Source organism: Pectinophora gossypiella, chromosome 14, assembly GCF_024362695.1.
Source record: "Pectinophora gossypiella chromosome 14, ilPecGoss1.1, whole genome shotgun sequence".
NCBI classification, from domain to species: domain Eukaryota; kingdom Metazoa; phylum Arthropoda; class Insecta; order Lepidoptera; family Gelechiidae; genus Pectinophora; species Pectinophora gossypiella.
In genome coordinates this window covers 9,992,932-10,004,597 of record NC_065417.1, presented here as the reverse complement: position 1 = coordinate 10,004,597, position 11,666 = coordinate 9,992,932, and the positions used below count along the sequence as shown (strand labels likewise).

General features: G+C 35.2%; 2 protein-coding genes across 2 annotated transcripts in view; one reads left to right on the top strand and one right to left on the bottom strand.

Annotated features, from left to right (window-relative positions):
* Nucleotides 1–3,184: 3,184 nt before the first annotated feature.
* Nucleotides 3,185–6,523, top strand: LOC126372862 (serine/threonine-protein kinase RIO1). The gene is made up of 4 exons (XM_050018780.1): nucleotides 3,185–3,355; nucleotides 3,709–4,848; nucleotides 5,756–5,942; nucleotides 6,072–6,523. The coding sequence occupies exons 1-4, from the start codon at nucleotides 3,293–3,295 to the stop codon at nucleotides 6,227–6,229; spliced, it is 1,548 nt and encodes a 515-aa protein (XP_049874737.1). The 5' UTR covers nucleotides 3,185–3,292; the 3' UTR covers nucleotides 6,230–6,523.
* Nucleotides 6,510–11,666, bottom strand: part of LOC126372856 (ATP-binding cassette subfamily G member 4) — a 71,130-nt gene continuing 65,973 nt past the window's right edge. The window contains exons 7-10 of the mRNA XM_050018774.1: nucleotides 10,779–11,162; nucleotides 9,489–9,653; nucleotides 8,244–8,500; nucleotides 6,510–8,025 (exon numbers count right to left, since the gene is read on the bottom strand). Coding sequence (XP_049874731.1) covers nucleotides 7,684–8,025; nucleotides 8,244–8,500; nucleotides 9,489–9,653; nucleotides 10,779–11,162 — 1,148 coding nt within the window. The 3' untranslated portion in view covers nucleotides 6,510–7,683. The remainder of the gene's footprint in view (nucleotides 8,026–8,243; nucleotides 8,501–9,488; nucleotides 9,654–10,778; nucleotides 11,163–11,666) is intronic.

Genomic DNA, 11,666 nt, shown 5'->3' with positions numbered 1-11,666 from the left:
CGAATCGTGTCGTATCAGGTGGCCAATCATATATTATTTCCTCTCCGGGTCTCAATAGTCTTTATTATGGTTCTTTTTTCTTATACTCTTTCCAGCACTTTTTCATTTGTCACCATTTTATTCCACCTTACGTATATACTCTCCATCCTTCGCTCTATCTGCTGAAGTACCGATGACAAAATATTTCAGTTTCTAAGTTTTACAACTTTTTGTATATCCCCTAATATTATACCTCTATTATAATACTTAGGTATTATACTAGGGAATATACATGCAGGTAGCACCTGGTTATTTTCGTGTAAATGATTTATTTATGACAAAGTCGGCGAACGGTTTTTCCTCGTAACAAAATTTTAAAGGAAAATAAGTAGCGTAATCGTGATGCTGTTTCCAGCAACTGTACGGTGTCATTATAATTTGTCCCAAGTCCCTACACGTCAAAAGCCTTACAAATTGTCATGTCACTGTCAGGTACCCTTTCCTCCATTGTTTCCTTGTACTTACTGAGTAGACATATAATCTACAAAGCCTGTAGGTACTTGTCTAGTCTAACACAGGCAATGCCTGTCAGGCATCTTCCAATCAGATGGTATCGAGGTCCTGAAGTGTTTGGTGTCGCGAGCTCATTGGCTGCCTCTATGGCTAAAGTAATCGGGTCGTCGGACTTCCCTCAATCAGCGCTTATCGCTATCGACCCGCTAGGGTCGATTAATTCTTTCAAATATTTTTTCCTCTCAGACGACGGCCTGAGCCGCGGTTCGCGCGCGACTAGGCACCCTCAGTCCTGTTGTCTTAAATGTTGTACCGGGTGAGAGCCTTCAGCACTCCCCATTTGTCCAGCCAAGTAGTTAATGCCACCTGCGGCAAATCTACAATAAGTCACGTCAAAAAAATCCAATCAGATGGAGGTTGTAAAGATATTAATCTGACAAAGGATAATCATCATCTATCTCTAGTGTTATACCAGTTTCACGGGGTCCGCTTACCTAACCCACACCCCGGACACTTCATACAAACAACCTCGTTTTACACACACGCAACACATTGACATTATTGTACACGCGCATCTGTGTGTGTGACGTCTGACACCATACGATTCAAGTCTAAACTATGTTCGAGGGGAGGTGAGGTAAATCTAGCTCAGACGCTGGTGGGGAGCGGAGAGTTGCCTTTCTACACGTAGTATTATTCCTTATTCTATGCCTAACCTGAAGATTTTACAGGACCGGTTTTTACAGAAGTCGGCCTCTCCACCCGAAGTGAAATTCAGCCTTATACGGTTAAGATCACGTAGTTTTGAAAACACATTTCTGAGGTAGTTATGTGGGTTCCTTACGATGTCATAAATAGGTACTTATTATGTTCCAAACGAGAATTCGATAGTAAATTTCAATTCAGTGACTTAAAGCCCGACCTAAGATTCGAAAACGTACCTTTCGATAAGTCACGCGTGTTCTCTCAACTGAGCTATTAGGTATGCGTACCTATTATATTTAAAAGTAATAAAATTACTTCTTCTTATCGTGTGGGTTGTGAGGTGGAGTACCAACCTCATCAACCCTGGTGTCAGGGTTATTATTGAGCCGCCAAAGCCCCTGACATGGCTCATGTAACGACTACGTACTTACATCAGTAAGTAGTAACCGGGACCAACGGCTTAACGTGCCTTCCGAAGCACGGATCATCTTACTTTCGGACAATCAGGTGATCAGTCTGTAATGTTCAAACCAAACTAGGGATCATAAAGTGATTTTGTGACATATCCCCACCGGGATTCGACCCCGGGGCCTTCGGATCGTGACCGCAACGCCACTGGACCACGGAGGCTTTCAAATAAAATTACTTAGGCACATTGAAAATTTTGTAGTTATAAGTGTTAAGTAAGTAGGTGCCTACCTATCTATTTATTTTGTTTCACTCAAGTTCATTTGTGATTTCCTGTATTTTTACGTGAGAGGATATTGATTAAGTCATACTAAACCCAGCAAATGAAATATATCGAAATAACAACAGGTAGGCACCGACCAATTATTTTATCAATTGACATTGAATTATCTAATTCCTCAATCAACCCTCCCCTCTTTTGATTCGTAATACTTATTTCATTAACAATAGGACATTTGTAAGTCATACATTTGCGCATTGGCATTGATTTTATAATTACAGCACAAAAAAGAAAAAAAAACATTGTTAGTCCAAAAAAGAAAGTTGCAGGCAGGCCTAGGTTTGTTCATTTGGAAACCTACTACAAAATTGGACAAACTTAATTCTTTATTTTTTTTATTTCAATGTATCCACTGGGGCACTCTTTTTTTATCTTTGATGGATTAGCTCTTGGCCCCAGACTTGCCCGAAGGCTTTGACGAGGCCTAAGATGAAGCGAGCTCGCCCAGAAGGTGCCTGTTCACTCTGGCCTTGAAAGCACCCGGGTAAAACACTCCACTCTCCTGGATAAAAGGCAAGCGTTTTTAAGGCCCTATTTTCTAATTCGGTGGGTCAACAGTACAGTAATCCAGATTATCATTGCAACATGTTCCACAATGTGGCGGCCAACGTTCAGCCGCATTGTACAATATCAAATACTGCTACACGCGTAAAAAGTAAATACATAAATACTTATGTAATATTTATTACACACGGTGCTGCTCGCCAGTTCTGTCACCATCATAGCCGGAAAAGTCCCTCATTTAATTAAATGAGCTAATTACACGAGATTTCAAATCGCAAAACCAAATTAAAAAAATTTGGACTATGTTGCCAGATTCACAAAAATCGGTTCTTTTTTTATAAATTATAATAGGTATATATTATGTGAAACCTTCAAAATTAAAAACGGTCGCTTTTCCCACGAGAATCGTAAAATGATTCATCCGCAATAAACGTTCCAAGAAAGAAAAAAAAATACATGAACTCTGCTATTAAATTATAGTCATAAGAGTCACAACCTTTTTTACAAAGAATTACCAATGCGTAATTATTTAAAGCTTAGTTAAAGTTATTTTATTAGAATAAAATATGTAATAATAAAATATAATTTCATTGTCTCTGTTTCAATATAATAATATTTTGCCCAAAACATTTTCTGCAAGTTGGTAACTTTATTCCCAGCTGTCAATGTCAAACTCCAGGCCATAACCCTTATAAAAAAAAAAATCAATGTCAAATTGACATTAGTGACGTTTCAGTGACATACCAACACGTGTGTTTTCGCGTGTATTTTGGTGTAAAATTAATTTAATTTACAATAAAAGGAAAAGTTTTAATACAATTAAGAGAATTTATAGTCATCAAAATGTGTGAGGGACAGTTTAGTGACTACGAAGAAGAAATATCTACGAAGGTTAAGTCTGTGCGAGTAAGTGTTTACTTACTGTAATGTATTTGCAAAAAAGTAACAATGTTTTGGAATATTTTTACAGTGAAATACTATTAATTTCATTGCTTTGCCTTACATAGTGCGTATAAGTAAAGCTTACAATAAATTTTCAATACTCTGCAACATATTCATTATGAAACTTAGAAACACGAACATTTAAAATGTAACCTCAATCTTGTAGTAACACACTTTAATTTCTATGTATACGATTTTACAATAATAATATATGAGGTATAAGCTCGAGTATTTTAAATACTATTTATACATATAATAAATAGTTATGTTTTATTGCAAATGTTGTGCAACCAAATTGTGACAATATCTTTTATTAGTTTGCAGAGGAACCTACAATCAGGACCCTCAGCAGCGATGATCTTGATTCTGATGACTACTTCTATGACTCCGATGACCCAACACAGAGTAAAAAGAAGGAAAACCTAAACTCTCAAACACCTTCAAATAAAATCAGCACTTACCAACCATCAGAAAAGTTGTTCAAAAAATATGTGCATAAGATAAATGTTGATCAATATGAACCTTCATACACAAAAAATGCTGAGAAGTTCATGGATCAAAATGATAGAAAAGCTGATACTACCAGGATAAGGATAAAAGATAAACATGACCGAGCTACAGCAGAACAGGTTATGGATCCACGAACAAAAATGATCCTATTTAAGCTACTTAATCGAGGAATCATTAATGAAATTAATGGCTGCATTTCTACTGGTAAAGAAGCCAATGTATACCATGCAACATCAAAAGATGGAAAGGACTATGCTGTCAAAATTTTCAAGACATCAATTTTAGTCTTCAAAGACAGAGATAAATATGTCTCTGGAGAGTACAGGTTTAGGAATGGGTACTGCAGATCCAATCCACGTAAGATGGTGCGTACGTGGGCGGAGAAGGAGATGAGGAATCTTGTGAGAATGTATAATGCAAACCTACCAGTTCCCGAACCAATCATCTTGCGGAGTCATGTTCTTGTAATGACATTTATGGGAGACCAAGGCTGGCCGTCTCCTAAACTTAAAGATGTTGAAATATCTCAATCTATAGCCAGAACATTATATAGAGACTGCATTACAATGATGTGGAAAATGTTCAATATTTGTAAACTTGTCCATGCAGACTTGTCAGAGTTCAATCTTCTATACCACAAAGGCAATGTCATTGTAATAGATGTGTCACAATCTGTAGAACATGATCACCCACATGCCTTTGAGTTTCTAAGAAAAGACTGCACAAATATATCCGATTTCTTCAGGAAAAGAGGAGTAGCTACGTTGACAGTAAAAGAGCTGTTTGATTTTATCACAGATTCGTCTATAAATGAAAGTAATCTTGAAGAATGTCTGGAGAAATTGTCAGACAAAGCTGCTTCTAGAAATTTCGAGGAAATGACAGCACAGGAGCAGATTGAAGAGGAAGCTTTTAAAAATGTTTATATTCCCAAGAGACTTACAGAGGTTGGTATTCCTTCCTTTTTTCTTTGTAACTAGTTATATGGTATTGCTGGTAGAATTGCTGGCTTTCAAACCTACATCCAACTACAGTAAGAATGAAGATTTGCAGTTCTATACTGTAGATACTCATTAATTCAATATGTGCCTTTAGAACATTAATGTCAATGTGTGTATATTTTAATGTTGTAAATGTATATGTGTGTCGTAGATTTTACCTGAATAAACTTTTATTATTATTATTATGCTGATCTAAAAGAAAATAACTTTTGTTCCATTTATTGTTTTACTAATATTTCTCTTTCTTCTTATTGTGTGGGTTGTGAGGTGGAATACCAACCAACCCCATCAACCCTGGTGTTAGGGTTATTATTGATCTGTCAAAGACCCCTGACATGACTTGTGTAATGACTACAAACACATAAATATTTCTCTTGTTTTATATTATTAGGCTTCCACATCGAAAATTTATTTGGCTACCTAAAAATTTATTTCCACTAATATAATTATATATTTTTTCTGTTTCTTTTATCTGCAATCAGTTGTAAGTTTAATCAGATTTCATACATTATTATTCATTTGCTAGAAGTAAAACAACCAATGATACTCATCTTCCAACAACGTCTTCCATAATTATTACTGCCCAAGGACATCTATTCTCTTGACCCTCTTCACTCTGTTGCTGGTTTCCAACAGCATGGTTGCTAAAGGGTTTGGATGGTTGGTCAACTGTTCCATAATATGCCTTTTGTTGTGCTTTTAAATTTTTTCTCCAGTTGATGGCAGTTCTAGGTGTTTGTTGATCTCTGAGTTGCGGATAAACTAGGAAGTGCTTGCAATGGTCTTTAAAATTTGGCTACTTACAAGTTGCATAATATAATTATAATAAAGCTGAAAACCTTATAATTTTCAGGTGATAAACTATGAACGCGATATCAACAAAGCAAAACAAGGAGAAACAGGTGACTTGATGTATAAGAAGATAGCTGGTTTCAACGAGGATCTAACTGGCACAGCTGACAAACCAGGCATACTTCAGGAAGATGAAATATGCAGTGGTTCTGAGGGGTCGGATGATGATGATGAGAATGGAGATAAAGGTGAGTTTTATATACATAAACTCCACAAGAAAAGCCACAAATAATTAGAAGACAACTTACATTTTTTCTTATTTCATAAGACTTATAGAGAATTTCATAATAATATTTCAATTCACCCAAATTTTCCAGGAACCAAGTTTAAGAATGCCGCTCGTCCAAGGAATGAAGATGCGGAGACTAAGAAAGCGAGGAAGAAGGCAGTTAAAGAAGAACAGGCAGAAAGGAGGAAAACTAAGACACCCAAACATATTAAGAAGAAACGAGACAAGGGACATGGAAAGAAATAGAGTAGGTATTTAAATACTTATTTTTGTTGAATATAATTTAGCAACAGTGGAAACAGATAAGCCATTATTGGCAGCGTTATTCATTTATTTTATGAATGGAATATAGCATTTAGTGAATATTTTTCGGTATGTAAACAGTAATATAAGTTTTACCAAAATAGGTACCTTTTTTACCTAAAGGTATGTTTTATGAACTTACTTTGAACTGTAAAAATTACTTTTTCCACTAATACTATGTATCCTTTATTTTTAAACTTGTGAAGTTGAAATTAAACAAATATTTATAATTTATAATTAAGTATATTTACTCATATCCTTGATATTAGAAAAGTACAAAATAATAAACATCTAAATATTAATATACCTACATTATGTTGTAGACACTTACAACAACACTTTAAAACCGTTTGATTTTACTATACAAAGTAAAATTGACAAACAATTTATATTATTATACTCTGGTAAAGGAAACGAATATCCGCATCAGATCAAATCATTTACTATCTCTCTCTTTCATTAACTATCGGACTCAAATGCATCATGGGAATATTCGTCTCTTTCGATCAAACAGTTTTCATTACGCATGAAGAACTTCAGCCGCTTAATAAATCTATATTTAAGTATAAAAAAAATACTGGGCCAGCATATATAGCTACCCAATGTATGAAGGTATCTTATTACTCTTCATACTAAAACAATAATGTATTAAATTGTATCCGGCATTGAAAGGCACTGCATTTAGAGAGGCATTGATAGGCACAGCTTTTTATTAAGTCTTACGACTAATAATTTTCCCTTTGGAACCACCTATTACCTACTACTGTAGGTACACCAATAGTAAGTATAACAAAGATACCTATAGTTTCATTACTTAAAGCCTAAATTGTTTATAGGTATAATATCTCAATTCTTTTAAACTTCTTTGCATCGAACCCGCGAACTCGAACAAATTTCAAAATTTTACGCTACATGACAACAATAAAGGCAAGTTATATTTAAATATATTACATTAATTAAGTTTATGAAATAAAATACTACAATTATTTTTTATAGGTATCAGTCGCAATATTCAGATACAATGTAAATGAAATAGGTATATCTTTGGCTGGACGAAGTCCATACTATTCGATAAAATCAGGAATTTCGAGTATACTATACTATATTTTAGATTAAAAATATATAGTAAAATTAACCAAAATTCGAATAAAGCCGGTTCACAGAAAAAAATACTAAACAAAAGAAAACTACAAAAAAAACAATGGCCCCTTAGAAATATTATTTTTCAAACCAGCTATAAATAAATTACCAAATAATATATCACTATTTCGACCAAACGAATGTATACTTACTTATCACATGCCATCGTTTTGTACTGGCTGAGCACCTAACAAAATAAAGCACTTAAAGACAATATCACATGATATTAAACCTAGTTAGGACATGTCATGATCCGATCACGTAGCGAATCGCCATCTTAGTCCGATATAGCAGAGAGATCTGAACACGAACATGATGCCTAACATAGTGATGATTTCTAACCAGACAGAGCTCTTTTCGATGTCTAAGTATTTTAATAGGACGTCAGGTTTAGCAAAATGGCAGTAGACGTCTTTACATTCGAGAGGCATTCGCCCGAAGCCAAAGATAGTTAAGACCATAGCGACGACTCCACAGCGGATGAAGGAGGTTTTCATGAGGATGTTCATCATGAGAGGGATGCGGTGCGCAAAGTCGAACCCGTAGATGGCCAAGCCGAGGAACGGCGCTATTGCCGCTGGACCAATTGCACAGCCATTCTGGAAGGACAAACCAAATATGTTAGAAACTTCGAAGAAACTTTGAACTATAAACTGGAATATCAATTGATGTTCTTTCTTCCAGATGATGGAAAAACAACAATAATTCATTTTAGTACAATTTAACCTCAACCCAAAGCTTTAATAGTTATTCAATTATTTCGACAGATAATAACAAATATTTGAATAGTATTGCATTCAAGGCATAAAATACTCACTCTAACACTGAAAACGGATCCAATAGCCAATCCAAAGCCTTCAGAGACCAGCGAAACAATGTTCCCGATGAGGCAGAAGGCAGTAAATCTGGCCACTTGGAACGGGACTCCGACCATGAAATACACGATGGTGCAGAAGATGATGTTTAAAGCCACTTGCACTGGTAATTTTGACACGGTCAGTGCCGCGTAGTAAGGTGTCAGACTGTACCATCGGTTGAAATGCTCCTTCTTCACGAGTTTTACTTCTTGAGGGTCTGAAATTAATAAAATAAAATGATATACTACAATTATGCTTAAAAAAATGCAGTGATAGTTTCCAGGACCTATCCATCTTTTACAGATGATTTATAGTGTCAAGGCACAAGACACAAGCTCTTATGTGTCGCTCTCACCAAACTTCTTTTTTGTCAGGATCGAATAGTATTTTGCTCAGTACAAAGTCTTATACATAAACATCAATTATCTTTTAATATTTTTGACACACAGTCATACAAAAAGTTTTCAGGCGGAAGTTTTTTTTAATTTCTGTAAAATTGACCCGATTGCACATAATAGATTTTAAATTGGCAACGACGATATGCATTGGCATATCGAGAATGGAAAGGTCTACACACGTTCTTCAGATGTAGCCAATAGCTGGCAATCTTGTGCCGCATTTGTAAGGATGTCAGGCCCTTTTGTCGGCCAAAAACAAATACATAACTAATTATGTAATATGCAGAATTGAGGGGAGTAACTAATTTGAAGTTAGGCCTTGGTGTTAAGCCCTGTCCAGTTAGCTACTCTACCTACACAATACACCACAAATCTATAATAATTATGTACTTGTTTACTTAGTAGAAGACATTCGAGTTGTGCAACTTGTAACATAAGTCAAGGAAGGATAAAGCTGATTTGTTAGTCAGTCAATGGTCATTGAGTACATTTTTGGGTTAAGGTGCTTACGTTTTCGAAATTCGAAGCGCTTAAGAGCCCTTGAGAAAAGTTTTAGCTCTCAGAAATTTCTCAATAACGACCATTGCTAAACTTTGACGTCTTCTTCTCAACATGTATTTTAAATAAATAAACTGACGAGAAATGTTAAAACACTGTTAAACAGAAACTGTACCTACTTATTCGCATTTAAAATGTTTGTTGTACAAAGTGTTGCCCCACGAGACTAGATGGGATGTTATTCACTAGTCTACTGGAATTTATCAAAAATCAAGATCATAAGAAGAAGAAAACATTATGAATACTCACAAACTAGCACTGGGACCATGATTTGGGTGTAAGCGAAGAAAATGACGAGTCCGACGCACATCTTGAGATGGTTGAACATCTGCGTGCCGTCGTTAGCCATGTTGAAGAAACAGATGCCGATCAGGACGCCGCACATTATGTGATGTATTGTCTGGATCCATAGACCTGGAAATTAAAAGGAGGTAGAAATTAAGCTACGAATCTCCCATAGGTACAGTAGAAAGAGGCTGGAAAAAAAAACACTGACTGAGGATAATTTATTGGTTCTGTTATTCTGGAAACGTCCGAATATATTAAATTTCTCAGTCAAAAGCAAAACTTGAATCTTTTCTTTAACATGTATTTATTTTCAATTGAATTTATGCGCATTTTCTCAAATCAAATCATTTATTTTGCAAAATAAACACTTACAAGCCATGCAAAAATAGTTTAAGTAGGTACATAAAACTTCAAGTATCAATAACAATAGTAACTACTTGATTTAATTAACAATACTATTGTTAGGGTTTTAGATTATCAAATATAAGATTAAAATTAACTACAAAATAGTATTCATAATATTCATCAATATTCTATAGCTTCAGATAAAAATAAATACCTATACCGTTTTGAATTGTAAAAATATACGTATAGATAGTTACTTTAAAAATAATTGATCATAGTTTGAAAGTCAAAGGTAACTAACCCTTCTGAACAATACTGCATAATCATGACTTTGACTTAAATTACTTTTTTAAAGGTTGTGACCAAAAAATTGCTGGACAAAAAAAGTACAGCGTTGACTTTTGAAGATAACTATCTTACTTGTTGAAAGGTAACATTAAAGACGCATTTACTTTAGTACGTAATAATTTACATTACGGAAACGTCACTCGGATAAGATCTTGAACCTCTTCTGCTTTCGACTTCCATAAAAGGAAAGTGCTACTATAAAGTAGTTCTGAATAAGGTTCGATAGCCTGATCAATAATATATTAAAACATGATAATACGATAAGGAACTGTTTCTATAATTTCCATCTTGACTCCTGCATACGATACTAGGTAATACATACTTGTTATTCTGTATTCATTACTTCACAAGTACAGAATCGAGTCGTTAAAATTAGGTACAAATACTAACTTTATATGCAGCACAGACTAATATTCCAATCTGAAGGTGTAGTTATTAGCCATTCAGAAAATGCGCATTTAAAACTGACCAAATCTATCAGCTCAGAGTACTAAGTAGAGATAAGTTGGATAAATTGCGCGTAATTTGTGATGTCCTTAAATTCGTTGTTATACTGACCTTGTCTATTTCTGAATATTTGTTTCAACATTCTGCATAGCAATATCCGAAACTGCTCGCAATACGTCGTGGGGTACCCGCAGGAGTTTTGTGATTTCTGTACCTTCATCCACGCCAACGAAGAGTTTATCGTCTGCGATTCCTGGCTGGATATAGAACTGGAGTCCGTCTCGTTGTACTGTGGGACCTTATACACACACTTCTCGTTTGAAAGCATTATCTCCGTTTCGTTGTTTTCCTCGTTCTGGTAGCATATCTTCAGTGCCATACTGTTCATCGGTTCATTTGGTGTGTTCTCCAGTTTAGCTGATTTGTACAATTTCCCGTTGAGTATCTCTTCGCAGAGGATGTCTATGCTGTTTGGGTTTTCTGTCAGCTCGATTACTGGAAAAGATGAGGAATAGAACTTGGATCAAAACCTTCAAAATTAACAATAATGTCATTTTTGGAATTAGGTAACCAGCTAACTACTACTTTTAGAACAAGGAAATGAGGATGTATATAGGTTTGCGCCTAAAATATGCACTAAGGCAGTTATGCCCTCAACTCAGTCATATTTATTTTTAAAACGCAAAATTAATTGGCCAAAATCGTATAGATTGTTTGTGTGCTAATTGATAATGATAAACAGATTGTCTTATTTATCAATTCAATAACAATGTTGGAGATCACTGTTATCATAAATGACGTTTTATTACCCGACTGCGGCGAAGCAAAAAAGGAGGGTTATGTGACCGCTATGTATAAATGTATGTACCTATATGTATGTATGTGTGTATGCACGCCTGTTACCACCTAACGTCTACACCACCAGTCACAATTTAGCAATGTCATAATTCAATGTGGTTCCCTCTATAATGTTTTTTCCAATGGTATTTATTAAATGAA